The following is a 24,331-nucleotide window of genomic DNA, read 5'->3' as shown; positions in this document are numbered from 1 at the left end:
TGTGATTTATACGCCTGAGTGGAGACTCAATCCGAGTAACGGCTTACTCATGCCATTGTTTAGCATTTTAATATGATTCATGCATTGTGTTTTTCTTTTACCCAGAGGGCCGTGGGGCTGCTGCTGAGGAAGGGAGCTGACGTAACGGCACGGGATAAGTACTGGCAGACACCACTGCACATTGCAGCAGCTAACCGAGCCACGCGTTGCGTCGAGACCTTGCTGCCCCATGTGAGCAGCCTGAATATGGCCGACCGCACGGGCAGAGCACCACTGCATCATGCTGCTCAGAGTGGATACCAGGAGGTAGGGTGGAATTAGTCATCTAATGCACTCGGGTGATTTAAAAGGCAGGGTGGGCCACTTCAGCCCTCAACATCTTTATTTCTGCACTCTGCACACTCGAAAGTGCAAAATGCTATTAGAGTCAATACCTATACTTTCATGTTGACATGTCTCTTTGTGGATATTTTCATGTAGATTTTCAAATTTCTTTGGAAATGTAGTTGACAATAGCTGTTTTCAGTTGTAGTTTCTTTAATAAATTCCTTTTTGTACTTGTAAATTAGTTTTTTAGACTGGTCACAATTATTAATGTCTAGACTATTCGTCAACATAATTGTGAATTCGGGCACAATCAAAACAATTAGCTTTTTTATGTTTAAAACGTATCATAAATGTAATAAAAGTTGAATATAATTAAAAATATTAATTGAATATTTTCATTTGTCTATTTATTTCAGATTGAGTTTATACATTTTTTTTTTAATATTTTGTTTTTATAAGCACAAAACAGAACAAAAAACATTTATACAATCTATAATACTTTTTATACAAATAACAAGTACAAAAAAAAAGTACTTAAATAAATTAATTGAACAAGACGTAAAATAATAATTAAAAAAACACCAGTCCATCCAATCATGCCTCATGTATAGAGTAAAAAATATGGTGTATATTATTTACACAATATGATTGGATGGACTGGGTGTTTTTTATTATTATTATTTTGTGTCTTGTTTAATTAATTTACTTATTTAAATAGTTTTACTTGGTCAAACTCAAAACATTGAAAATGGACTGGAAAAGTGATGCCTGTTTCACACCGCAAGCGTGAGCAGCACGTATGGAGAGAGGAAGCAGCGCACGGGCATTTGCCAGATCAGCAGCTTTGCACAGATTGCAAAGCTGCTGATTGCCTTTACGGTCATTCAATGTGTTCTTTTGGAAATGATCAATGCACTATCACTTTAATTGAGCGTGAGCAGTGTGGCAAAAACAGACCCACTGCTGAAACTATTGCAGCACTGCTGCTTCAGTGCTGCTCAAACTCTGTGCTGACCCGCTGTTTCTGCATGCAGTATGAAAGCTCTAATCTGTTAACATGGACGCCGAAAACATACGCTTGCGATGCGAAACTGGCGTGAGAGTGAAATTGTCTATGAATCATAATTGCCGTGCTCCAGATTTTTTCAAACCTTTTAGATGCATCAGCCACAGCAAAATAAATTCTTTCAAGCTTAAAGAGCAGCAACCATTTGAGATTAAAATATTTGAGATTTACATATGCACAGTTACAATAATTGAAATATTTTATAATTTAGCTGCAGGCACATTCTTCTTATTTGCTCATCTGAATACATGTATCGACACATATTATTTTATAGCAAAATATTAGCGCCATAATGTTATTAACAGTAATGCTATTTAATGACTTCACAGTAAATACTGCCTTTACTGCGAATTTGTTTGACTAAATATTTGACTAAATTGACTAATACTAAACATAGGCTTGGGCGATATTACGGTATTATGGTATACCGCGGGATCTAAAAATAGCAACGGTGTCAGTTTCAATACCTACCTAAAACTTGCAAAATCAGCCAGATCAGAACTCTGCATCTCGGCCTGTAGCAGTAGCAGTAAAACGGTGTTCAGTGCTGCTGGACGCACATGAGCGCAAGACTGCGCTAAAGCCAGTGGATTTAATAATGTTCCTCCACAAACACACGTAGCCTAATCTTGGTGAGTAAAGGATTTTAAATTATAAATAAATATTAATTAAACCATATAATCATAATGTAGACAGAGTATACAGACTAATGGTGGCATTATTCTTTTAATATTCAGCTTCAATTTAGTTACTGCCAAAATACCCGTCATCATTTAGAGTTTATTTGATTTGTTAAGCAAGATTTCTTTTCATTGGTGTGTTGGCCAATTTAAAGGCTAAGTGCATGTAGACCTATAGAGTGCTGAGATTTTACGATGTTACAGAGGACTTATTTTATTTCTTTGTTCCAACTTTCAAGTGGGATATAGTCTACGTTTGTTACGAATAAATGCTGTTAAAACATATAAATGACTCATTCTTGAAAAAACGCATTAGAGCTGTGAGGGCTCGGGCTTTATAAAGCTGTCAATCAAAATGTACGTGTCGGACTCGGGACCTATCGGGTATAATTTTTATGGCCCGATTACAGCTCTCTGCATTCCCGCGGGAGCCGGCCAGATTTCTTAAGGTGTGGGAGTAAATTTCTGAATAAATCGCGGGAGAGATGTGTGTGTGTTTGTGTAAGACAGAGAAAGTCTCTCTCTCTCTCTCTCTGCCTAAGGTCGCATAGAATGTATTCAGTTTCTGAATGGTTTAGGCTCAAGCCAACAGTTTGGTGACGCTGTCTGAGCCTTACGTCATAATTTTTTTTATTACGCCGGTAATACCGGATACCGGGGTAAAATATGGAGGCGGTTTGACGGTCTCAAAATTTGGACACCGCCCAAGCCTAACTAAACATGACTAAATATTTATTATATTAACTCTTTGAAAGTCGCATGTTGTGTTCATAATCTTATTAAAGAAAATACTTGGTTTTAATTATTTGTATGTATGTAAATTGTTATAGTTATTAAATATACTCTTTATGCAATTTAAATATAATGGTCAATTTATACAAACTCTTTAAATATTTTGTGGAAACAATATGAAAACTGTTACATATAACAGTTATATAAATATTTCCATTTATTTATTCATTTTTAACAATCCGTCATCAGTATATAGTTTTGAGTGCTTTTATTTACTTTTTAATACTGCAAAAATGACCTTTGACTTTCCTAGTGCGTTTGAATTTAAAGGTTAAAATTGTGGCTTCACTTGTTTGGTTATTAGTTTCTTATGGTTGCCTTTAATGTCCAGATGGTCCTGATAAAGCCATACAATGTGACTTTGTGTGCTTTTGCTGCCAACTAGATGGTTAAATTGCTGCTGAACAAGGGAGCCAATCTGAGTGCCAGTGACAAGAAGGACAGGCAGCCCATTCATTGGGCAGCTTACCTTGGTACGTGCTTTCTATGTTTTCTGTAGCTAAATAGCAGCTTCCCTTGCATTAGATTGTTTTGTCCTATTTAGCTACTTTGTGGTAATTGCTGGAAGTTGTAGTAATGTGAACCTGTTTGTTTCTCCTAGGACATCTGGAGGTGGTTAAGCTGCTGGTGTCTCAGGGCTCGGATAAGAGCTGTAAGGATAAGCGAGGATACACCCCTCTCCACGCTGCTGCTGCCAGTGGCCACGTCGATGTGGTCAAATACCTGTTACGCAATGGAGCCGAGGTCAGCGCCAGGCCTTGACATTAAGCTTTTCCGCTTGTCAAGTGGACAAGTAAAACCTATTGTTTACTTGCCAAAGATTAAAGGGATAGTAAACAAAAATGAAAATTACTCACTCACTTAGTGATTTACTCACCCTTTGGTTGTTCAAAACCTATTTGAGTTACAAAAAGATATTTTGAAAAATGTGGGTTGCTGGCGCCCGTCGACTTCCATAGTAGAAAATGTTTCTTCATAGATTCTTGAAAAACTGGAGTGCAGGATGTCATCAGTACTTTGGGGCTTTTTTCCCCGGAGAAGTAAGATCATTGGTTTACAGCATGTTTTCTTTACAATATATATTTATGTCTGTTCCTCAGATTGATGAGCCTAATGCCTTTGGAAACACTGCTCTCCATGTGGCCTGTTACACGGGACAGGAGGCCGTAGCCAACGAGCTGGTCAACCGTGGGGCCAATGTCAACCAGCCCAACCACCGTGGCTACACCCCCCTGCACCTCGCTGCCGTGTCCACCAACGGGGCTCTCTGCCTGGAGCTGCTGGTCAACAACGGTGCTGATGTCAACATGCAGGTCTGGTTTGCCAAAGACAACATTTTTATTTTTATTTTTTCTTGTTTCAGTAATATTAATAATCAGTGATGAATATACTTATGAATAATCAGCTATAAGTATATTTGATTGCATGTTTCGTTTGTCTTTTCTGCAGAGTAAAGAAGGGAAAAGCCCTTTGCACATGGCAGCCATTCATGGACGTTTCACTCGCTCTCAGATCCTCATTCAGAATGGTTAGTTTTTTCTTTTTCTAATTGATTTTCATTTGTTTTTATGAGCTGTAACTATCTCTGACTCCTGCTGTCGCCTTTTCAGGTGGGGAGATAGACTGTGTGGACAGATATGGCAATACTCCTCTTCATGTTGCTGCTAAGTACGGCCATGAGCTGCTTATTAGCACCTTAATGACAAATGGTGCTGATACAGCCAGGTAAAAAAAACATGCATTTGTAGAATATGATTTGTTTTGCTTTTTTCTATTTGTAAGCTTTGAAACAAGTGATAAACAAATGCCAAACTCCTCCTTCAGAGATTTTGTCTTATAAAATCTTTTTCCTTTTATCAATGTTTACATTTTAAACAAGTGGCAGGGGGAGTGTGATGCATTAAAAAAAATAAATTGAATGAAATAAAAGCTCAAACAGACTTAAGACATTTTAAGACTTGATTTGATTAAGTGATTTTACCAGATGTCATATTGGACATACAAGAATAACCCATGTTTTTTTACTCAAAGGTAAAGACCCTACTCGATGTTTGTACAGCACAATTCCTCTTGCAGTTAAATATATTCTACTGGGCTGTCCTGCTTGTAATGATTCCGGAAGACTTTTTTTTATGAAATGAACTCTCTTAAGGACATTTTTTTAGCAAAGAGACACCAGGAAAAATGTTAGAATTTTTATCATTTATTAGCACTAAAAATCTTATTTAATCTATGTGTTTTATTTATTTGTTTGTTGATTTTTAATTGTATATTTATTATTAAAAAAAAATTTCGTAGTGAGAGGTTAAAGTCATATTCCAGAAGGGGCTTTTTCAGTGGTGGAACTTTTTAATTTTTCCTAGAACTATTCATAGAAATGAATCCATAAAAATGAATTTTTTATTTTATTTTATTATTTTTTTTTTTTTGGCATGTTGGAACAGCAGGATCTAGCAACAATTGTTTCTATATGATCTGCTTATTGAGAAACTGGTTTAGATTATACTTTAGGGTAGGGTATGTTTTATGTAGATCCTAGAACTACCTGGCGTGAACGCTCCTAATATTTCTAATTTTTCTTTTGCATGTTTTAAAATTCATGATTTTCTTAGTTAAGCATTTATGCTAAATTTTATCAGTGGGGATAAATCAGTGTTTACATTTATTATGTTACTATTATTTTTTTATTATCAGTGTTCATTTCAAGTTTGATTTATTTGTACTCTTTTTTTTTAATTATTATTATTTTAGTACAAATTTATGTTTATTTAGGGTTTTATATCAATACTTGGTTGGTGAGTGTGTGGTACTCAAATGATAGTAATGAAAAATACATTTATAAGTATTATTAAAATTTTGTTTAATACAGACCTCTTGGCATATATTTCACTGTATTTGTTTTACATTTATCTCTTTCCTCTTACTCCTGCTGATAATATATTTAAAAGTGCTTTAACTTGCCTGTCTTTGCATACACGTTCAGAAATTTGCATTTACAAAGAAAGTAGATCTTGTCTTTTGCAAGTTTGCATGTAATCTGCTTCCACTACATGTATAAATAATTTATTTATTTGTGCTCTTCCTATAGACAAGGGATTCATGGGATGTTCCCTCTACACTTAGCTGTGCTTTACGGGTCCTCTGACTGTTGTCGTAAGCTACTTTCCTCAGGTACACAGAATTCTTTTCTATTTTATATGCTAATTTGTGTAATTTATATGTACAATTGTATTTACACAGCGCTTCATATTTACCATTTAGTGTCTGATTAAACTGATGGGTAGTTCCCATGAACAGCTTCACTCATGACTGATTTGCTTCCAGCTAAAATGAGTGTGTGTGTATTTGCAGGTCAGCTCTACAGCATTGTGTTGTCAATGAGTAAGGAACACGTGCTCTCGGCCGGATTTGACATCAATACCCCAGACAACTTTGGGAGGACCTGTCTACACGCTGCTGCCTCTGGAGGGTGAGACTGCAGCTCTACTTAGAATGGGCTATTTAAAAATTCACTGGCCCACTTTATGTCAGGTGTCCCCAATAACAATGTTTTATGTGCCCAAATGCCAACCAAGGTCATTATGCTGATGCGACTTGACAGCCTGCATCTAAAAAAGTGATTGAAAAGAACGTTTAAAAGATTTATTTATGCCTCTTCAATTTTCTTCTTTTCAGAAATATTGAATGTCTCAACCTGCTCTTAAGCAGTGGAGCTGACATGAATAAGAAGGACAAGTTTGGAAGGTACAAATCTCCTTGCTTTTGTTCAAATGAAACTTTTTTTTTTTTTTTTTCTTTTTATGTTCTGTTTTCCATTTTTATGTAACTTCTTGTCATTTGTGTACCTCTTTGCATAAAAAAGAATTATAGAAAAAATTGCTATAATTTCCTATAAACATGTATGAATCTGCATGTTGAAATCATTGCTTAAGCCATGTACCAAGCACTTACCATTTTTTTCAGCTAAAACTACAATCAAAAACTGTCAAATACACTAGATATGTAACTCATATAGTTTTAAATGGGAGAAAAAGTGTAATAGTCAGTCTGGTGAATAAAGCCTCGCCTTCTAGTAGGCCTAAATGGCCAATCATTGATTGCTGTGAACTTAATTTTCCAGGGTAGGGTTGCACCAGCTGTTTGTAAGTTCTTTCCTAAACTGGAACGTAAAGTCCTCACTAGGGGCTTAGTAACTACTAGATAGTTTGTAACTAAATTTGTTCTCACTTAGGTTGCACCACATGTTCTTAAGGCCAAACGTAGTTAGTAGGTTGTACTGCGTAATATTATGCTTAGTCCCATTGAATGACGTAATATCCAATAATAAGCATTTAAAACTGCTTTAAAATTCTGCAACTAATGCATCTATATATAACTGTTCTATGAAAATTAAATGATAAATTACATCTTTATATTACATTACAGTCAGTCACTAATAACAGATGACGCTCATACCTGCATTACTAGCTGTGAATGCACGCGAAATACACATGAAGTTATCGAAGCATTAAACTTGATTTTTTTTTTATATATTTCCTAGGTGTGAAAAAGAAAAGAGCAAGGAGAAATTCTCATTTTAATTGATTGATACAATTAATAAAAAACACTCCCTGAAAGAAAATTTAACTCTTCTTTCACAAACCAAAAAAAGAAATTGAGATTTTTGGGAGGGAAATAAGGCTGTGAGTAGAGGAAGATCATTCTTCATTATCATCATGAGCTCCTCATTAGCAATGTTTTCATCCAAAGATGTGAATTAACTTTTATGCGCAAAACTGGGTTATCGCACAAAAGACGTGCGAAAAAAGCAGCGTTTCCATCCAACGAGTCCAACAAACAAAATCGTCACTTTCTGATTATCTGGTGCCTAATATCAACCGTAAAAACGGAATACGCTGCATAAGGAGAAGCTGTGTGAATCTTTTCTTTATTTAATTAATGTCTTGCGCCTCAGAAGACAATCCAGGCATGCAGTGAATGTACAGAGCACAGACGCTCTTGATCTGGAGGTCATTAATAATATAATAACATTAATACTGAAATGGTTGAGGCATTTTAGAATGACTACAACAACATTTCAGATGTTTTACAGTTTGCTCAGCTTGCTTATTTGTCCATTCACACAGATTATCATCACATGATCTCTTACCTTTTCTTACCTTTTTTAATGCACATACTGGAATTTGTTCGGTAAATGTGTTTCCATCGCAGGTTATATGCATCTTTTCTTATCTAATAGAAAGTTTGTCCTACTCCAGTTATGCAAATTTTTTAATGCGCATCTTGCGTTTTTTAAATTTTTATATATATATATATATATATATATATATATATATATATATATATATATATATATATATACACGCATATCCAAAATGTGCATACAAATAGGTGGATGAAAACATAGCTAATGTAGACCGGCCCCAAGGGAGGGGCTTGGACCAGACGTGTATTTTTATGTCAGTGTCTACAGATTTTGTATGGTTTGAATGTTTAGAAACAACATAAGAAATTTTATTGGTGATTCCAAATATGAAATGTAATGCTTTTGGAGAATTTGATGTTTCCTCATTCAAACAGAATGCCTGAGAATACTGCATGAGAGATGTTTTAAAAATGTCCGTAGAGTGAAAAGACTTGCCTTCAGGGGACAAAATGCATTCAAAATGAAAGCTTTCGTTTAGACAAAATTAAATAAGGTTTTTTCGATTAGTTAATTCACCTAACAAAAGAAAATTCTGCCATTATTTGCTCAACCTCATGTCGTTCTAGCCCCTGTGAACTTCTGAGGATTTTTTTTTTTCTTAAGTCTGTACTATAAACACACAACAATTCAGATAATTACAATTGCAATAAATGAATCCATATGCAGAGAGTGGTTTAACTTGTGTTCTGTAGATATATGACCACTTTTTATGATGAACAGATAAAATTTAGATTTTTATCACCTATAAACAATGATTAGCAAATGACCTTTACCCTAAAGGAAAGCTAAAATGAATTCTGTTCGTCATTGAAAACTCTTAAGACTGAAATTATTTATGAAAGTTTTTGTTTTGAAGGTAGACTTTTTTTTTTTTCATTGGATGACCCTTGCCTCAAAGTTGCGTATATAAATAAACCTTTTATAAATAAACATTTGGTAGTCAAATCTCAAGGTGTTTCTAATGTAATGCATAAATTCTTATTTTTATTATATATATATATATGTACATATATATATATATATATATATATATATATATATATATATATATATATATATATATATATATATATATTGTCATGATATTTTTAAAAATCACTTGTATGCTGATTGTTTAAATGTCTCTCCATCAGGACTCCTTTGCACTATGCGGCTGCTAACGGCAGGTATCAGTGTGTGGTGGTTCTGGTTGGAGCAGGGGCGGAGGTCAATGAGCGGGATCGTTCCGGCTGTACACCTTTACACTACTCTGCTGCATCAACTGCATTCTGCAGGTGAAATCTGCTTACATTGTATCTCATCATATCTTCTTGCATCTATTAAATATAATGGGGTATCAGCATTACTGATCTCTGGTATGTTTCTCAGAACGGACCGACCCCATGCCAGCACTCATCAGAACCAAGAGGACGGGGAGAAGGAATCATTTCTGTAAGTCCATAACACTACCAAAATATTTCCAGACATGCATAAAGTTTAGTTTGTCTTCTGTAAAGCACAAATTAAAATATTTTTAGATTAACTTGTGGATTTGAAATGACATGATGGAGAGTAAATGATGGCAGAATTTTGATGATGACATTTACACTAACATTACAACATTTATACACAATTTTTGGGATCAGTAAACTCTTTTTTCCCAATACTTTAAATGCTTGTATTCAGTTTCAAATAGAAGTTTTGTTCTTTCTGTTCATCAAAGAATTGTAAAAAGTCTTTCCGGTTTTTGTCTTTAATTCAACTCAGTTAAGCATAGCCTTTGTTAGCATAAGAACAACTTTATTAGTATTGTTATTATAGGTTATTTCATGCTTTGAATCTTTGTGTTTGAATACTTGTAGGTGTGTGGAGCACTTGTTGGACAATGGTGCTGATCCATGTTTGTGCAACACTAAAGGGTACAGTGCTGTGCATTACGCTGCAGCCCACGGAAACAAGCAAAACCTGGAGCTGGTGAGATTGAGCAATGTCCCCTGTGATTTAAAAATATGAATAAATGGTTATTACAAAGCACTTAACACTCATCACTTTTTGCTCTTGATTCTGCAGCTTTTGGAGATGTGCTTCAACACACTAGGAGACAAAGAGAGCAATGGGTCCATCAGCCCACTACACTTGGCGGTATGTCCAAAACATCTTAAAATCAAATCAGGCCTTTATTTGTTACATACTCTTTTGTATAGTGAAACTATAGTTATATAGTGAAACACAAACATCACAATTTTCAGGGGAAGACATGTCACAGGAGGTAGCATTTAGAAAGGGAATTAAGATACATCAGGAGAGTCAGGTATAAAAAATAAAAATTCCCTTTAACCTTACTCTTAAATTAGGACAGGGTGAGAACAGGGAGAAAAAACAGCCCAATCTAGCACAAAAGCACACAGACAAGACACAACATTGACACAGGGGATGATAACAGTGGATATGGATACAGTCCGATTAGGGCGGGCAGCCATCTGGTCCTGCAGCCATGAAGGCGCTGGTTGCATACCCGCCCACTCCTCCCTTGGGTGAAAGCACACGAAGGCGTTTGGATGAGGGGATCGGTAGTGAATGTTTATCTGTAGTTGTGTATGTGTGTATAAGCCTGTAGAGTCCAACAGGTGTCCTTATAGGCAGCTGGAATTTCAGAGCTGATTTTCTCATTGTCGTTACTAAGATGAAGCTGATTGTAAAAATGATCAATCTATTATTGCTTAAATCTATTTTTTGTTTGTTTTAAAGTAACAGGACAATTTATAACATTTGTTGTCATTCACATTTTCATTATTATTTATGTGCTTACAGGATGAGTAGTCTATACACTACAAAAAACACAATTCTTAATTTTTTTGTCTGTTTCTAGTCTAAATATCAAAATCTTAAATCAAGAAGCATTTTCTAGACATGCAAAAAATTGTCTCGTTTTAAGAAATAAGCTAAAATTATTTTTTTTCCTTAAAACAAGACAAATCAAAGTAAGAAAAGCACATTTTGCAGCATTTAATCGATTAAGCATTCGTTTATGAACAGAACAGATGATATGAGACTGTCACTCTACATGTTCAACAGCTCACAAAGTACCAGCAGAGAGAGCTGAAAACACAACATCTGTGCTTGATATGAGCAAAGTAATATTGGAAAAATACAATAAGACTAAAATATGAACAAAACACTTCAGAGATTGTCATTTCAGTCAATTTTTCTAGCGTATAAACAGTGCTTGTCAATTATTTTACTGTTATGAAAAAGATTAAAATGGCATCCAATTAAATTAAAATGCATAAATGTCTTTGATCCATTAAAAATATTTTCAAGAGTTAGAATTCATGTCTAAATAGCAGCAGCCTGAAAAACAGAGCTTCATAAATCCATAATTCATAAAACCTAAGAAGTGGCCTCGGCAGCAATTACACATTGCACGGAGACTGAGACCGTAGAAAGTCAACATTCAAATCTGCGCTGTCTCGTATTTGTATGACCTGCATTTTTTTTAGGTCGCAGACATAAATGCACACAAAATATTTAATTTATAGCACCGCAGACTGATCCAATAATAACTAAAAAAATAATAACTTTTCAATTTAGTTACCCATTATAGTTGCTCTCTGTAAGAGTCAATAATTGAGGCTGTGTTTAATAAAAATCTAAATTGTTCCTATTTAGACATGAGCTGTGCTTGGAATAATATTATTTAATGAGAAGCAGTTTAAGCCTAACTAAAATGATTGTACAACAGTTCTGTCTGGTTCTTAAATCTGAATTGCTGATTGCACTTCGATATTCTGCAAATAACTGCACTTGTCCAGCCTCTGCACTCTTGTGTACCACTCCGCCCACATACAGCAACAACCAGAGGACACTCTATAGTTTGAAAAATATTGCTGCTGTTGGACAACAATGTACTTTTGAGTCTTTTTTTTTTTTTTTTTTGAGAATGTAGTTGTTTAGATTGCAACTATGCAGTTCATGTTTAAGCATATTGCCTAATTTGAAGTATTTATAATTTCTGAAAGAGTGTCAGCGGCCATTAGCATGTCTTTGAGTAAAGGCGGTGGACGATGTTCATCTATAAGATGACAACAAAGACGCATAAAAAGATATAAGAGAAAAACCGCATAATTCTAACTACAGCTGATCAAGTTATTATTAAACAGGTAAATGACTTTCTAAGTTGATCACTGTCCTTTGTACGTTGTAATGCAGTATTTTTACCATAGAAATATTGGGATCTCCTGATTGCAACAGAAATACTGGGAAATCTCAGTAGGCTGATGGCATTTCATGCCGTTCAGCCTTATAATCTTAAAATCTTAGCAAAATCACCTGTTTTGTCATCGCTTTAAACCTTATACTAGAGAATCAAGCAACCACTAGTTCTAAAGTGACGTTGGTGAAATAGTAATGGTTTCTGCTGTTCTGACGTCAGCTGCATATGTGAAGCAATGGCGGAGGAAAGTAGTTCCTTTTACAAAAGGGTTTTTAGGCGATCTGTTTTTGATGTTCTTATTTTTATATACATGATTACGCCATTGACCTGTTGTATAAACAGCTGTATATTGTCACTATATACAGCCACATCGCACTGTTACTCAAGAGACATTGCTCATAGACACATACAGTTCACAAGTGTCTTAGCCTGAGACTGAAGCAAAGCCGGCATGTCACTTTTCACACTTAAATAAGTGCACATGATGGTGAAAGTGAACCATTCAGAAAGGTTATGTCATCAAGTTTACTGACAGAGGCTTTAGATTTGCATTATTGCATGTTATCTGAATAAACTATTGTTGTAATCAGTATGCGACTATTACTGAAAGCAAAACCACTGTGGGCCGACTCTCAGTGCAATCTGTCTCAATCACAGACCGCCTTCAGATTTTTTATACCACTGCTAAAAATACAAACGCTTCATTGAGAGAGAAGGTTTGATTAATATGACCTCTCTTCAACATCTACTTATTCACAGCATAAATCAGCAGGAGTTCAGAGCTGCTAATAATAACTGTAATGCTCTCTTTTTTTCTGTCAGGTGGAGTCGGGTCACTGGGAGTGTGTGACAGTGTTAATAGAGTCTGGAGCGTGTGTGGATGTGTGTGACCCGGTGGGCCGATCTGTGCTGTATTTGGCTTCCCAAAGAGGACACAGCCGCTGTGTTGAGCTCCTGCTCAGCCAATCAGCTTCCTGCCTCCTCGCAGAGCACCGCAGCAAATGGGGCCCTCTTCATGTTGCAGGTACAGTGAGTGTGTATGCGTGAATGGGCTTGTGAAGTGTGTCTTTATATATGGATAAATGTTTGATGCGTCACTGTGCTTCTTGTTGACAGCTGCCAACGGCCACTCTGAATGTCTGCGGATGCTGCTGTGTAGTGAAGGGGGAGCCGACCTGGTTAATGTTACAGATGCGGAGGGGCAGTACGTATCAGCTTATGGCTTTTTTACAGTGCGATTTGATTATTTCTAATGTTTTATTTGTTCACATGCAAGTAACATTTTATAAATACATGCAATTCAGTTTTAACCAATGTGCACTGTTTAAATGTACTACCATGTTAGGGATGAAAACATCCACTGAATTAAACTGCTGTAAAAAAGCATCAGATACATATATATTTTTTCTTATTTTTCTCTGCATAAGTCTGTTAATCAACCTGATCAAAACTACTAAATGTTTTTAGAATTACAAGATTTTACTCTTTAATTGTCAAATTCATAAATGATGTCACTGATTTAATGAAAAAACACAATGACATATTTTCAATATAAAAAATAATCGTGGACTAGATTTTTTTAAATCTTTTGTCACAGACTTAAACATGTGAATGATTAGTAACAACATTGCACAAGATTTTCATTTTTTTTCTCCCTAATTTATTGTTGTAGCTGTTTTTGCCTCATTGACTTTAATTATAACCACATGTTTTGATTGCAAAACCATGACACCATATAATGATGCTTTTTTATTGTTGGTGGTTTTTCCTGTTCGAAAGATAGCAAATTTATAATTTTTTACTGTTTTACTGATCATCACTGATCATCACGATTTACTCTTTAGATAGGCCTGTGCAAAAAAAGCAGCACAACAACATTTATATGGAGTACAACAGCAAATTAAAGCTTGCAAAACTCTTTAGTTTTGGTAGCCCGAATATAAACTTAAGTAGCCCAAAGACAAAATACATAAACAAAAACATACAGTAACTAAATAGAAAAGGTATAAGCTATAGGCTATATTATTCTTTTAAATAACCAAAATTGTATTATTTAGCTTTTTAAAGTTTTATTTAAAAAATTTTTTTTAAATCAACCAAAAAAATGAAGATAAGGAAACATTGTTTCAGGTTATGTTTTGCATCTATAAAGACATTCCAATATGTTACAGAGTAGTCAACTCATTTCAATGTTTCTTTCTCTTTTAAACAAAATGTTTTCTTCAAAATATCTTTATTTAACACCTTGTTTAATACCCGTGTTTAACAGAAAGAATAAAAACTCAAACAGGTTTAAAACAAGTGAAGGGAGTAAATAGTGGGTTTATTTTCATTTTTGTGCCTCTTAACTATTCCTTTAAGTGCATGTCAAAAAAATAAACAAACTTTTTTTTTTTCATAAGCTGACTGCCAATCGTTTACTGATTCTGTTGAATATCTGTGTAAAGTAGACAGATAGCATTAACTTATCCTTATTAACTTATAACGTGTATTCTATCTTTCTTAAGTACGTGTGTCTGTTCTGCATGCGCTCCAACACGTGCTTTTCATGGAGACGCATTACATTTAAAACTTATCTCAGGCTATTTCTGTATCTGTATCATTTGTGTGCTTCAGTGTCGTGCATTTCATTACAGAACAAGCGATTAAACTGACAGAAACACTGCTTAATTTGGGATGTAGTTGATAATATTGTGGCTTTTCTTCTTTGTTATCAACAAGTGCATTTAATGCTGCCGTATCAGCAGCACAGCACATCCATAATTATCCACTTTTTATGAGAGAATGTAGTCATTGAAATATATTTTTCCTCCCACTGGGCAGTATATAGATAGATGTTTGTAGCCCAACCCAAAACAATCCGAGCTACCGAATTTTGCAAGCCCTGTAAAGTGTCTAAATGTGTGTCAGAGTGACCTTTGCGCACTTACCTTGATGTGTCTGAGAAAATCAAAATCTGCTCATCAGCTCTCAGAACTACATGAAGTAAACAAAAACAAAGGTTGTGTATTTATGCACCGGCTGCCTTTTGATGTTGAGAAGTACAGACTCAACAAAAAGGATGTTTATATGATATAAGGATTTTATTATCCCACTTAGCAACTAAATACAATTATTTTCCCCCATAATATCATAAAAATAATAATGATGAGAAATGAATGAAATCATACTACATTTGGGTTGTCTTTGTTACAAAAATCAAGTTTGGAAATAAAAATTTGAATCAAAAGATTTATAAATCTTTTAGTTAAATACTATATGTACTTTACTGAATATTTTTACATGTGTTTGCAGAAAAAAACAAGTCAAATTTAATTTATTTGCATGACAATTGGCAGGTATCAAAAGTCATTGGCAGTGCAAGCCATTCTGATTAAACAATTAAGAGCACCATTTTTTTTTTAAACTAGATATCTTTATAATTTTTTAAATTTCAAAATTTTTGAAATTTTTCAAAAAAAAAAAAAAAAATTTTAAAATGCTTTTAAAAATGCATTTTTAGCTCATTGTTGATATCTGTTTCCCCTTTTTCTCCCGTCAGAACTCCACTAATGCTGGCAGTGCTGGGGGGACACACTGACTGTGTGCATCTGCTGCTGGAGAGAGGAGCTTGTCCTGACATGAAAGACAGGAGAGGAAGAACAGCCTTACACAGAGGGGTGAGACCCTAAAACTGTCAGTCATTTGAGCATTATTAGTCTAATCTTGTGAAGTGTTACTAACCAGCTGTGTCTCACCAGGCGGTGATGGGTCGAGAGGACTGTTTAACCGCCCTGCTGTCCCACAACGTCTCAGTCCTTAGCAGAGATTTCCAGGGGCGAAGCGCGCTCCATCTGGCTGCCTCTTGCGGTCATGCCGACATCCTCTCCAACCTTCTTTCTGCTGCTGATCACTCCCAACCCCAAGACCCACTCACTGACCGCCATGGCTACACACCCGCTCACTGGGCAGCCTATCACGGTACCATGCCCCACCCTTTCAGCCTCTGCAGCACCTTCATATTAGGGCTACACGATATTGGAAAAATCTGACATTGCGATATTTTGTTTTGCTACGATATTTATTGCGTTATAAATAACATTTCAACAGGTTTATTTAAATAACTCTATTTGGAAAGATTTCAATTATTTAGATTGACTGAGATGAAGTCTTTTTTTCTATGCAGTGGATCTGCAGAAATTATAATAAATGATATGCAAATAACTAAAAACAAGGCTTTGTGGTTTTCAGGGGCGTCTTAACAGTATTCAAGTACAGAAATTGAACAATTAAATGAAAAATGACATTGTAATCATTGAATAAATAATAACAAAATATATATTTAATATTATCTTTATTTTTTAATCTTTAATAAATAATAAACTGCAATGTGACTTGCAGATACACACATTGTGATATCGATGCTCAAACGATATATTGTTCAGTCCTGCTTTAATACTGAGTACTTGTGTTAATACTGAGAGAGTGTTAAATGAATGATGTGCAATGTTTTGTGAAACAGGTCATGAAGACTGTTTGGAAGTTTTACTTGAACTTAAACCATGTAGTATCCAGGAGGGAAACCCCTTCACCCCACTGCACTGTGCTCTGTGAGTATTCAACTTATTTTTTATAATATTATTATTATTTTTTTTAAACTTCATATTATTTTCTTTGTTTTGAACAAACTGAGAGTCACTGATTCTCCCATGAATCTAACAAAATAAATGGTATTTGGTGACTGTACTGCTCAAGTGTACACTCGTTTAAAGGTTTAGCATCAGTAAGACTTTACATATATAAAAATAAATACTTTAATTCAATAAGAATGTGACTGTTTTTTTTTCTTTTGTAACAACAAAAGTTTCTAATTAATTTCAAGCTAACACCAAGTTCTTTTTGTCTTTCTGTCCTTTAAAGAGATTTGACACAAAAATGTAACAATTGAGTCTTGATTGGCAAACCACCATATTTGTGAAGGACCATGTGATGATAGACTAGCTTTTAAGAATTCTGCTTCGACAGCAATAGAATAAAGTATAACTTGAAAATTGAATATTTTAAATTAAAACAGAAACCAGTTGTTTTAAGTTACAAAAGTATGTCACAGTAATGATGCGTTCACACCAGATGTGGATGCAAATCACTTTCGCTTGATGCTTCATGTAAATTCCATGCAAAGACACAACTAGATCTGTGAGTTGAGAGTTTTGTGTATTTGATGCGTTTAACTTGCGAATCGCGCAAATTGCTCGAGTTGGAAAATCTGAACTTCAGCGGACATCCGTGCTGCATTAACCAATCAGGAGCTTGCTCTCGTAGGGGTGTGATTATGATGTAGTGCCTGTTGTTGGTGTCCCGAGGGGAAATATTAATGCCGACACTGAACAACAGCTCGACAAAATGGGCTGGGCTAAAGCATCGCTGAAAGCATCAGCATCATTCCGATTTCTGCAGGAGTTGCAGAACTTGCAGAGCTGGGTGCACCTCTGAAAGGATCTAGTGCACTCAGATACAACGCAGAACAAATCTATGCTGTTTTTGCCTTCCTAAAGCACATAAACGCAGCGATTCTCTAAATAAAATCCATGTTAGCCATTTAGCAATAAAGCTAAAATCATCGGGCAAACAGAAGCCCTGCCCTTGACACGAATCTGCATCTATTGTGAAGTAAATTTGACGTGCGAGTAAACTCAATGTTCACGCGTCTATTTATGTGCACATGCCATGTCTGGTGTGAACACGACATAATTCTGTTCTTATCAAATTTTTGTTCAAATAAATGGTGAGACAACAACCGGACATACAACCTCTAGGAAAATAGTTTTGTAGAAATATACTTTTTGAGTTTTGTTATTTTATTTCTTTTGTCAGTTACAAATAAGCCACATCATCTTTGTCTTTTTTTGTGTAGTAAACCTAAATGTGAAGTTATGATATGCTCTGAGCATTAAGGTTAAACTTAAAGCATGGGTTTTCTAATCACTATCTTGCCATCCCATTGCAGCATTAATGGCCATAGTGGTTCTGCAGAGCTGCTGTTGGAATCCAGTGTTTGTAATTCGCTGGTAAACATCAGGGATGCCAAAGGAAGGTTGGTTCAAGCAGTTATTGTAATATAGTTGTTTGTATAGTAGCTGCTGTCACATGTGTACAGATTGAAAAAGCATTAGATAAATGATCACCTATGAAAGTGAATGAACGTCTTTCCTCTAGGACCCCACTACACGCGGCCGCAGTTGCGGAAGACGTGGCTGGGCTGCAGCTGGTTCTGCGGCAAGGAGCAGACATCGATGCCGTGGACCACTCAGGCCGTTCTGCACTGATGGTGGCTGCCGACTATGGCCAAAGTGGTGCCGTGGGTAAGAGTTGCATCATGTGCCACGAAAAAGACTGAATCTCTTAGACATCAAAATTATATTTTATTACAATGTGATCTTGAAAGACTATTAGATGTCTATACTAAAAGCGCTTTAATGCGTGTTTTTATAATGTTAGTTAACCCTTGTGTGCTGTTGGGGATGTTTTCATACACTTTGGGGGGATTTTGAGTCGTAAGTTGGCAGTCTTCATTTTTTATTATTTTTTCCAACAGATCAATATTGTGTATCGTAGCTTCTTACTGCTAAAATGCAGTGAGTGTTAGTCAAAAAAGGAACTGAAAAGATATTAACTAACTCCAACTTTTATTCAAATTTGTTTATAAACATTCAGAAATTAAACACTACTTTTTCTCTAGAGCAAACAGTCATGAGTTATGGCGTTAGTTATCTCCTGGTGCCTTCGTGATGCTTTCTTTTATTTGGTGCAACAGCTGCAAACAATGTTGATATTGTACTTGATTAGAAGAATGATAAATAAATCCATATGAAATAATCCTGTAAAAGTCATGCCTCGTTTTCAGTTTTGGGCTCAGGTGCGCTTTGCACTCATACTACAAGCATACAGAGTCAAAGCCGAGTGAACTGCACTCTGGCACACCTCTTCCAACCGGGCCAGGGCAGGCCAAGTGAACCGTGCTTGAGCCCGATTCAGAGCACGATTCGGATAGCATAGTGTGAGTAGGCCCTTAGTGTCACTGGCAATACTTTCAGTTGATTTTTCTGCAAAACACTCGTATAGCTGCCTGTGTGGCTTTTTTTATTTCATCATCCTTTGGCAACAATGCTTTTACGTTTTTTGTTCGGTGTCTGTGACTTTGAAACCAAAATATTTCAATATTACAGACATTCTGTTTTTCTTTTATATGAATTCTTCTATTAATGCTTCTGAAGTGGCAGACGCCATCATCTTACTTGTCTGCCACTTCCTGTTTTATTATGGGCATTCCACATAGTTCGGTTGCACAATTTTTATTGGGCAGAACGAAAGTGAGCTAACTCAATTGGCTAGTAAGACTGTCAAACACTGAGGGCAGTCACACATTTGGACATTTGCACATTTCAAATCATGACTGCGAATTAGATTTCGATTAATGGCACATAGCCCTAGTAAATTTGAACAGTACACAAGGGTTATTTATCATATATCAGATTGAAAAATCACGTTTTTTTTTTCAATGTAAAAATGTTTGAGGTTTTTTATGTATCGTCTTTTGTTTTATGAAGTTGTTATTATGAAATGTTTAAACCAATATTAATCTTGCCATGAAATAGCCAGTTGCTGATGTGACAATAAATAAACAAATGAACAAATCAGACATTATAAATATCTGAATCCTTAGCAGTTTTTTTGAGTAGATTTTTGTGTTGTTTCCGTTTTTACAGCCCTGCTGCTGCACAGAGCCAAAGCTGATCTGTCCCTCCTGGATGTGAATAAGAACACTGCCCTGCACCTGGCCTGCAGCAAGGTACAAACACAGCACTTTATTTAAACTCAAACATCAATGTCTCTTCATTCAATTTCTTAGACGTTGTCCGTATTGCTGACTATGGTTGTTTTCATTTGAAGGCTCATGAAATGTGTGCCATGCTGATCTTGAAGGAGATCCACAACCCTATCCTCATTAATGCAACCAACAGTATGCTTCAGATGTGAGTTTCTCTTTCTCAGTTTGCTAATACAACTATTAGCAACTGTGGGTTGTGTGTAGCCATTTCCTACTTTGATTAAACTGGACAAACCATTTGAAAGCATTTAAACTTAAATTTTTTTCTGTTTTCAGGCCCCTTCACATTGCAGCCAGGAATGGTTTGGCCACTGTGGTTCAGGCTTTGCTGAATCGTGGTGCCACCGTGCTGGCAGTGGATGAAGAAGGTAGGACAGGCTTTTCTGCTTTTGCAATTTTTCTAGGCAAAGTTTGTGTCAGTTTATGGCAGGAATGACAACAAGAACTAAAATCCAGGGGTCAAAACAAAACTAATTTTGTGATGTTTACTGTGGATATGTACTCCACTTAAAGCAGGCATGTCCAAATTCGGTCCTGGAGGGCCGGTGTCCTGCAAAGTTTAGTTCCAACCCCAATCTGACGCACCTGGGCTGGCTAATCAAGCTCTTACTAGGCTTTCTAGAAACATTCTTGCAGGTGTGTTGAGGCAAGTTGGAGCTAAAATCTGCAGGGCATCGGCCCAGCAAGAAGGTCGCTGGTTCGAGCCTTGGTTGGGTCACTTGGCATTTCTGTGTGTACTTTGCTTTCTCTCCTCATGTTTGAGTATGTTTCCTCCGGGTGCTCTGGTTTAACCCACAAGTCCAAAGACATGCGCTATAGGTGAATTGGGTTAACTAAATTGGCTGTAGTGTCTGTGTGTGAATGAGACTGTATGGATGTTTCCCAGTGATGGGTTGTGGCTGGAAGAGCATCCGCTGTGTAAAACATATGCTGGATGATTTGGCGGTTCATTCCTCTGTGGCGACCCAAGATTAATAAAGGGATTAAGCCAAAAAGAGACTGAATGAATGAATTGATAATAATAATTTATAATAATTTGTCACATGTATCCTATATGTTCAGAAACTGTATATAATAACATTTAAAAAATTTATAAATAACCAAATGCATAAACGTTATAAAGAGGTCTATTCAAATGTCAAAGAAATTCCAAATTTCAGTGAAAGAACACTGGTACGATTTCTAGTAGAAAATGTTTTTGTGTAAACACAAACAACAACGGCACACTATAGGCAAAAGTCTTCTTTGCTGTTTTTTTATACCACTGCTCTGCTTTTCCAACTTCATTTATGTAAATAGTATTTTAGTTCCCCTCTCAAAATGAAGAATATATGCAGAACAATCAAAGAAAATGCTTTCAGTCTCCATCACACAACACACAATGACAATACAGCTTCCTTCATCCTTCAGTTGTTGATTTAGTTTACTGCAGAAATTTGGAGTTTTTAAAGGGGTGGTCCACAGTGTGTAAGGCTTGGTTGTGTTTATAAGATGCAAAGCTATGTGTGCTCATGCTTTAATTGTAGAAAACCTGGTTATTTCTTCATATGTCTTTGATTATATAAAGCTACTCAGCTAACATAAAAACGACTGTCATATTTCCTAGTTCCTCTGTAATGTACAATGATTCACAGATGAGCTCCACATCACCACGTCACATCCCTACAAGCACAGCTTTTAGCTGTATCGGTTTGTGCAGGGACGCGGCAAGCGGCCACATAGAGAGAGACTGAACGCGCTGCTGAAGATTGTGGCCGTTTACAGCAGTTTGACAGATAAATATGAATTTGTAGCTAAATTGTTAACGTTGCCAAACAGCATTTCATATTGTTTACATCTTTGTTTACATCCTATATAAATATATAAAATATATATATATATATATATATATATATATATATATATATATATCAAAACACATGCTTAAAATTACAACATAATAGTAAAAATAATTAAAATGAATAACTTTAAATAATTATTTAAATTTAGCTCACTCAAGCAATGTGCTTGTCAACGTGTCGTAAAGGCAAAATCAAAACAAAATCGGCAGAGAAACGAAAATGCTGTGATTCTTTAGAGGCAAAGAAAAAGATTAGACAGTATGACAGCCTACCTAAATTTTGGTTTTATTGATGGCCAAGACAAGTTAAAACTGATTAATTTATATTTTCTAAACATATTATATATTAATTACACAAACACACACATACAGTGTGTATATATATATATATATATATATATATATATATATATATATATATATATATATATATATATATATATATATATATAGTACATATGGGCGTGTGTATTTAAATGGTGGGGGGGCTCCAATGTTTGTATATGTTCATGGGGGGGCCCCTAAGAAAAAGGTTGGGAACCACTGTTGTAGTGGACCACCCCTGTAATGATTGTGAGCATGCAACAAAGAAAATGGTTTGGGAGAAAATTTCCCTGGTGGCTAGTTCCTATAACGGAGTTCTTGTAACTACTACCTGCAAAAGCCCCAATTGATAATACCTGCTTCACAAATCCTATCTCTGTGTTTTTTTTTCCTCTAATGTCACAGGTCATACGCCAGCCCTGGCCTGTGCATCCAATAAAGCTGTTGCTGACTGCCTAGCTCTCATTCTGTCAACCATGAAGCCTTCCTCCTCCACAGCCTCCTCATCCTCGCCCTCTTCGCCCAGCCTCAACCTGCTCAAGCACTGTGGCATCACCGCCGCCTGCCCCCCTCTGCCCAATGGAGGCCTTCGCCATGGTTACGGCAAAGATCGCCATGGTGCTACCATCGGCTTGGATGGCTGCTTGACCGAGTGAGGCGTCCTTACTCGCTAAAAAAAAATTGCGTGGTCGCTTGGTTTGGTCCTCTCTACACACCTAGATAAACCTATATGCAATTACAGCCACACATCCCTCCTGTGCCAGTATCGAAGCTTTTCTTAACGTCTCCGTAGAGAGCGAACACGAGAGGACTAGTTTAGCTATTTATTTTTTATTTATTTTCCCCTACTTTCCCGTTCCCCCCCCCTCATCTTAGATACTGTCCATTCAATAGAAGTCTAATAAGTCTAAAAATCTGAATCTAAGCCATCTATTCGAACCAGTATCCATCACTGGCGAGTAAGTCCTGTTCTTTCTTTCTCCATTGCGCTTGAATGGACTCATGTTAGAATTATGCAGCTGTGTGTCTTCATGGTAACAGTGATAATGGATGGGTTTTCATATCATGCCTCCTATTTGCGTGACGCTGTGGCCTTGCATAGGAATTTACAGCCTGCCCTGAGGAACAATTTAAACGGGTTACACTAGATTTGCATGAATTTGCGGGACCATGTATTTGATAGTGGTCTTGTTTGTGTGTGTGTGGTTGAGTGAAAGTGTGTGCGAATGTGTGCGCGCGCGTGTTTGTGTATGTGTGACATTCACTTTTGCGCAGCAGTCCAAGTTTTTCATCCCATACTTGATTCATGCATTTCGAGGTTTTTATGTGAGGTGCAATCTGATTTAGCACAGATCAGGAAAAAAAACTAAACAAACAACCTAACAGGATCATTTTGACAGAAGGGAAACCATACTACCTTAAGCCAAAAGACCAATGACCTCCTGGATTCAAGAGGTCTGATATATATATATATAATATACATATATAATGTTTGTTTACTGTTAGAGAGAGAAAAGGGATCGCGTTCGGATGAGCTTTGAGGTGGATAAATTGAAATTAGGTTTACAATGAAGGTATTAGGTAGTCCAGATCACTGTTTGTAGGTGGGCAGAAGAAAGAGAAGTAAAAGTGTCATTATTTGGGGGGTGTTTTAAAACATTATGATGATAATACACTAAGGAAGTATAGAAAGCACAAACGTCATCACTGATGCAATCGTCATACACAGTACTTGCTCCTTGGGACTTTCGCTTTAATTTGTTTGATTTTTTTGGATCATCTTATATCTTCATTTAAATCTCCTGCTTTGTTAGTTGAAGTTTCTAATATTTAGCATGGAGTTGCTTTCACAGTGCCTACTGAATTTATTTTTGTCTACCTAGGGTCCGATCAGTTCAACAACAGAATATGCGCTCCCTCGGAGTCGTCAAAATGGTGCTTTGACCAGGGAAACTTAGGTTGAGTATTTCACTATAATCCGTTATGAACTAATTTCTGATGATCGTGATTCTTATATCAGAACCCGCTTGGGTTGTT

At 36.1% G+C, this 24,331-nt stretch overlaps 1 protein-coding gene across 1 annotated transcript in view; it reads left to right on the top strand.

Annotated features, from left to right (window-relative positions):
• Window positions 1-22,975, top strand: part of ankrd52a (ankyrin repeat domain 52a) — a 28,625-nt gene extending 5,650 nt beyond the window's left edge. The window contains 24 exon segments of the mRNA NM_001018154.1: window positions 106-306; window positions 3,251-3,338; window positions 3,467-3,609; window positions 3,966-4,178; window positions 4,315-4,393; window positions 4,476-4,590; window positions 5,954-6,036; window positions 6,217-6,334; window positions 6,541-6,609; window positions 9,205-9,345; window positions 9,440-9,502; window positions 9,913-10,024; window positions 10,121-10,192; window positions 13,086-13,287; window positions 13,380-13,467; window positions 15,805-15,922; window positions 16,004-16,223; window positions 16,765-16,852; window positions 18,250-18,336; window positions 18,459-18,604; window positions 20,009-20,091; window positions 20,193-20,275; window positions 20,407-20,498; window positions 22,700-22,975. Coding sequence (NP_001018164.1) covers window positions 106-306; window positions 3,251-3,338; window positions 3,467-3,609; window positions 3,966-4,178; window positions 4,315-4,393; window positions 4,476-4,590; window positions 5,954-6,036; window positions 6,217-6,334; window positions 6,541-6,609; window positions 9,205-9,345; window positions 9,440-9,502; window positions 9,913-10,024; window positions 10,121-10,192; window positions 13,086-13,287; window positions 13,380-13,467; window positions 15,805-15,922; window positions 16,004-16,223; window positions 16,765-16,852; window positions 18,250-18,336; window positions 18,459-18,604; window positions 20,009-20,091; window positions 20,193-20,275; window positions 20,407-20,498; window positions 22,700-22,950 — 2,955 coding nt within the window. The 3' untranslated portion in view covers window positions 22,951-22,975.
• The last annotated feature ends 1,356 nt before the right edge of the window (window positions 22,976-24,331 follow it).

This window comes from Danio rerio, chromosome 23, assembly GCF_049306965.1.
Source record: "Danio rerio strain Tuebingen ecotype United States chromosome 23, GRCz12tu, whole genome shotgun sequence".
NCBI classification, from domain to species: domain Eukaryota; kingdom Metazoa; phylum Chordata; class Actinopteri; order Cypriniformes; family Danionidae; genus Danio; species Danio rerio.
Note: the sequence above shows the minus strand (reverse complement) of the source record. Positions and strands in the feature narration are given on the sequence as shown.